We start from the raw sequence: 4997 nt of genomic DNA, 5'->3' as shown, positions 1-4997 counted from the left end.
TGTGTGTGTGTGTGTGTGTGTGTGTGTGTGTGTGTGTGTGTGTATTTTTCTCTCTCCTCATTGTTTCTATAGAAGAGCATATGCTTGAAACATTAAAGACTACTTCCAATTTTTCTGTCCTGGTGCAGTTCTCTCTATCTCCCTGCAGCTGTCATATCCTTACTTTCTGCTAGACTAAAAAGTAGAAGGACCAATAAAGTGTCAGTACTATCAAGATACTTAAAATATCAACCAATGCATTATACATGCTATCAAATCAGTAGTGAGTGACAACTGTGGTTTTTTTCATGTTATGGCAACTTTCAGCAACCACCTAAAGACACTTTTCCAATCTCCTCACATCATTGATTGTTATCTTAGGATTCAACCACTTGACATACCATTTTCACTGTCATTCCAGCTATAAAATTCTTCAAGTTGATTAGTAGAGAGAGAGACAGCACAATATACACCTGATGTCTTGTACATAATCTGTGAATAGTTTCCATGCAGAGAAAATGTTTTTTTATAGATAAATATTAAGGTTTAATCTGGTTGAAATAATGTGTTAGGAAAGAAAATTTTTTAAATAGAACAGAGTAACTAAGAAAAGAATAATTGTTCTAACTAAAATATAATACATTAAAATCCAGAACATACCCATTCCATGATAATAACCTGAAAATGCTCTGATGTCTACTGGTGAGGGGAATGAAATAAAATAAATAAATATAAAAATGAATAAGTAAAAAAAAAAAAATTCAAATCAGTACAGTGGAAAAAAGAAATCTTGGATAATTAATTAGTTAGTTAATTATATTAATTAAATTTTGAAATTTTGAAACAAGAAAAATAACTGAAGAAAATTAAAATATATCAAATAGAAATTTAAGAGTAAGAGCAATGATTAGGTTAAGAAAAACATTTACATATAAGCATAAAACGTTCAACTTCATGTACTCTCTCTCTCTCTCTTTCTCATCTTGTCAATGTCTAGGATTTATGTGTAACACATTTACAATATTATCTAAGTGTCATGAATGTAGTTGACATTTACAGTTCATGTATTATCAGTCACATGAACATACAATATGTCTATGTCAGTAAATATTTATATCTCTTGTCCTTTATGGACAGTATGTGTTTCTGATTTAGTTGACATTTACAAGTAACTTTTACAGTTCCTGACAATTTAGTCAATAATTTTTGTGCCACATTACTCAATATTTACTGTTGATGTCAATTTTGTCAACATGCAGTGCTTATATCATAAATGTCAATATTTACTGTTTGTCAATTCAATCAGTAAGCACTATTTATATTACAGTTTTCAGCTTGTTTCAGTTTTGTCAACTTAACATATCTGCATCACATTAGTTAATATTTGTGGTAGATGTCAATTTAATCAACATTCAGTGTCTATATCCCATTAGTAAATGTTTTTAGTTAATGTCAATTTCGTCACTGTCTGTATTAGACCACTCAACATACAGTACCTGCAGTAAACTAATATTTATAGACTATACCAATTTAGGGTAGATTAATCTGTTAAAATTAAGTTGATTTTGTAAATATTCAGTATTTATATCGAACTTAATTTTGTCAACATTTGCCATACAGACCAATTCGGTGAATATTTAGAGGGCAAGTTAATTCAGCACTGTCATATCAATTTAGTCAGTATTCAGAATTTGTAATCAAATTCATTCAACATCTACAGGGTATCAATACAGTCAATGTCTACAAGCTGTGTCAATGCAGTCAACATCGTACAGGCTATGTCAGTACAGTCACCACTTACAGACTACATCAATATAGTTGAAATCAACATCTACAAATTATATCAATACAGTCATCAACAGATTATGTCAATGCAGTCAAAATCTAGACAACATCTACAAACTATATCAATTTAGTTGATATGAATTTAATGAACATTTATAGGCCATGTTAATCTATTTAGCATGTAATAACCTCATTGATTTAAGTGACATCTACAATTCAGACCAATTTAGTCCACATTTTTAGTCTCAGTCAGTTAAGTCAACATCAACAACTTAAGTTTTGGTTTCTGAAAATATATCAAAACCACTGTCAATAAGAATGTTTCTAATGACAAAGTGTAAGAATAAGACCTGGAATAGAAACTTTTACAAGATTATTTTTAATTAAAAAGAAACTAGAAGATTTACAACAGCAATCCCAAAATAGCTAAAAGAGATTTTCATCAAGATCAGGGAGGATGGATAACAGATAATTGCCATCAGAAAGATAATCAAATAAATACATAAAAAAATATCTTTTAGACAAGATATAAATAATTTTCTCTTTTACTCTTTAAAGGTAATAACATCTTACCTGACATGATTAGTGACAATTAACCTGGTTAGTTATGGAAGATGAAGGGAATTGAAAAAGAAATATTTTTCAAAGATAAAAGCTGATAATCCCATAGCAAATCATTAATCTTTAGGGGATGTTTTAGAGGTAGCAAATAATTAAAAATATTGTGGGAACATAGGCGATGAAAGACGAGTCAGGGAGGTCTAATTAGCAATGGTGTTGAAATGATGGGAAAATATCAAACAAAAGATACAAAGCACGTTCTGTGATAAACAAGTCAGATTTTGATGGATTAAATTGAATTCTTTTGATTAAATAGGATTTTTAGTATGTTTTTTTTTTTCATTTACATTAGACATGGTTTATTTTTAAATGTACAGTGTTTAAATTAGGATTAAGAAACAAAGAAAAACTAAATCTAAGGAGAATGATACAATGTGAGACAAGTAACACCAATAAGCATCTGTACAATCTTATGAGGAGTTAATAATAGCTGCAAGGGTTATTAATAGTGTTGTTGTTGTATAATCTGTTCCCACTCCCACCCCCACCTAACCCCCATCTCATCCCAACATTCCAATGCTCTGCCAGACATTGAGGAAGATAAATAAGCCAAGACAATTTATTGATAATCCTGGTTACAGAGACACCCTTATCATAAACATACTGTCTAGGAGTGTAGCAATACACAGTTTATTGAAGCACCTATACTTCATTCAGTATGTTAGCAACTACATGATGTTGACAGTGTGTGTGTGTGTATGTGTGTGTGTGTGTGTGTGTGTGTGTGTATGAGTGAGTGGACAAATGAAAGAAAGGGCACTCAACACATTTATTGGGAGTTATATGTATTATTCAAAACACTTTGATTCGGATTCCATGCTACTTCAAGTTTTGCAGGCCCCTAACAGAGCCTGTCTCATTAGGCTCATGGAATATCCAAGTCAATAATATATATATATATATATATATATATATATATATATAAGTATATATATGTATATATTTACACTGGTATTTAGCATTAGATCTTGGTACAAAATTTTTTCCCTTCATAGTTTTAGTTATACTTAATGTATAAGTCACATCTCAGTTAAAAATCAAGTATAAAACAGTGCCATCTGTGTATCATATTCAATGTATATACTCTGCTGATAGGCTAGTTACTGTGGTATAGCTCTCATGGACATGCAGTGTTATGGATACAATAGATATCAAAGTGAGGTAAAAATTCATCTGAGGTTTAGCAAACAAAAATGCCAAATCCATCTCAACCTTATTGAGCCTATTCAATAGCACATATTCACTTTTTAAGACAGCACATCCATAAATGGTAAATATAAGCAACCAAGTATTAGTTATTTTTGTGTCTGTCTTTCCTTGCTGTTATGGGTTGGATTGGAACTTTTTGAAGCAATATTTTACAACCAGCTGAACTTCTTGACACCATTTTTTGTTAAAGTATAATTAAATTATACATGTGGTTTTGGGCTCACTCCCAGTGTGTGATTCCTTGGGTAAGTATCTTCTGTTATGGTTCCAGGCTTCCAGCCAATCACAGATTTGTGAGTGGATGTGGTAGATGGAAATTGAAAGAAACCTCTCAGCTCTGTGTGCGTGTGTGCGTGTGTGTGTGTGTGTGTGTGTGTGTGTGTGTGTGTGTGTGTGTGTGTGTGTGTGTGTGTGTGTGTGTGTGTGTGTGTGTGTGTGTGTGTGTGTGTGTGTGTGTGTGTGTGTTTGTGAGTGTGTGTGCATTTGGGTTTCCATGTCTGAAGATTGCACACTTATTGTAAACAAATGGTGCCATCATACAAGGTAATTTTTGCAAATTAAGGCTGCAATCATCCATAGAAACATGTCCAGGTGTTGTCTCGTTCATGTATGGAGTTCTGGAGCAGGTGGGAAATTATAACCTTGCTTGGAAAAAGGTGAAGGTTGGTGACAGAAAAGGCATCTGGTCATAGAAAAAAAACTGCTTCAACAAATCTCACCTGACCCACGAAATTATGGAAAGGTGGACATTAAAACAAAGACAATGATGATGATGATAGAGGTGGTATTGGTATGCAAAGGTGCCAAAATACAGTTTGTCCTGAATACCAGTATTCCTGGGACTAGTGCTGTTTGTAGGAAATGAGATAGATATATTATTTGCTGTATAAAACTGATAATCTGAGATAGTTGATAACTCTCATCTGCAACATCTCTGCATCCTGTCAGAAACTTAAAAAAAAAACAAACAAACACTGGTATTACCAGACGAACCACAACTGAAAACTGCCTGAAGGAAGATTAACTAGTATGTCTTTATCATGAATAAGTAAATGCAAAGACAGTATTAACAACTGCAGTTGGAAGCAAGGTTGGGTGTGTGAAACATAGCAGCTGTAGAAGTTTTATTCAACAAAGTGGTTGAAATACGGAATATAATATGTGAAATGGTTTGTCTACACCATGGAATGATAAGTGGTAGGGTTGTATACCTACTATTTAGCATAAAGCAATTACAGGAGAGGAATATTAAGTGATATATATACATATATATATATGTATATGTATATATATGTATATGTATGTATATATATGTACATATATGTATGTATCAATATAAATAAGCATGTGATTTAAACACACACACACACACATATATATATATATATATATATATATATATA

At 32.1% G+C, this 4997-nt stretch overlaps 1 protein-coding gene across 3 annotated transcripts in view; it reads right to left on the bottom strand.

Annotated features, from left to right (window-relative positions):
* Positions 1–4997, bottom strand: part of LOC106873816 (atrial natriuretic peptide-converting enzyme) — a 37375-nt gene that overhangs the window by 18610 nt on the left and 13768 nt on the right. The window contains exon 3 of one of the 3 annotated variants that reach the window (XM_052968390.1): positions 640–678. The exons of the other annotated variants lie outside the window; for them this stretch is intronic. Within the exon in view, the coding sequence (XP_052824350.1) occupies positions 640–678 (39 nt within the window). The remainder of the gene's footprint in view (positions 1–639; positions 679–4997) is intronic. 3 annotated transcript variants of the gene reach the window in all.

The sequence above is a fragment of the Octopus bimaculoides genome, chromosome 5, assembly GCF_001194135.2.
Source record: "Octopus bimaculoides isolate UCB-OBI-ISO-001 chromosome 5, ASM119413v2, whole genome shotgun sequence".
Taxonomy (NCBI): Eukaryota; Metazoa; Mollusca; class Cephalopoda; order Octopoda; family Octopodidae; genus Octopus; species Octopus bimaculoides.
Note: the sequence above shows the minus strand (reverse complement) of the source record. Positions and strands in the feature narration are given on the sequence as shown.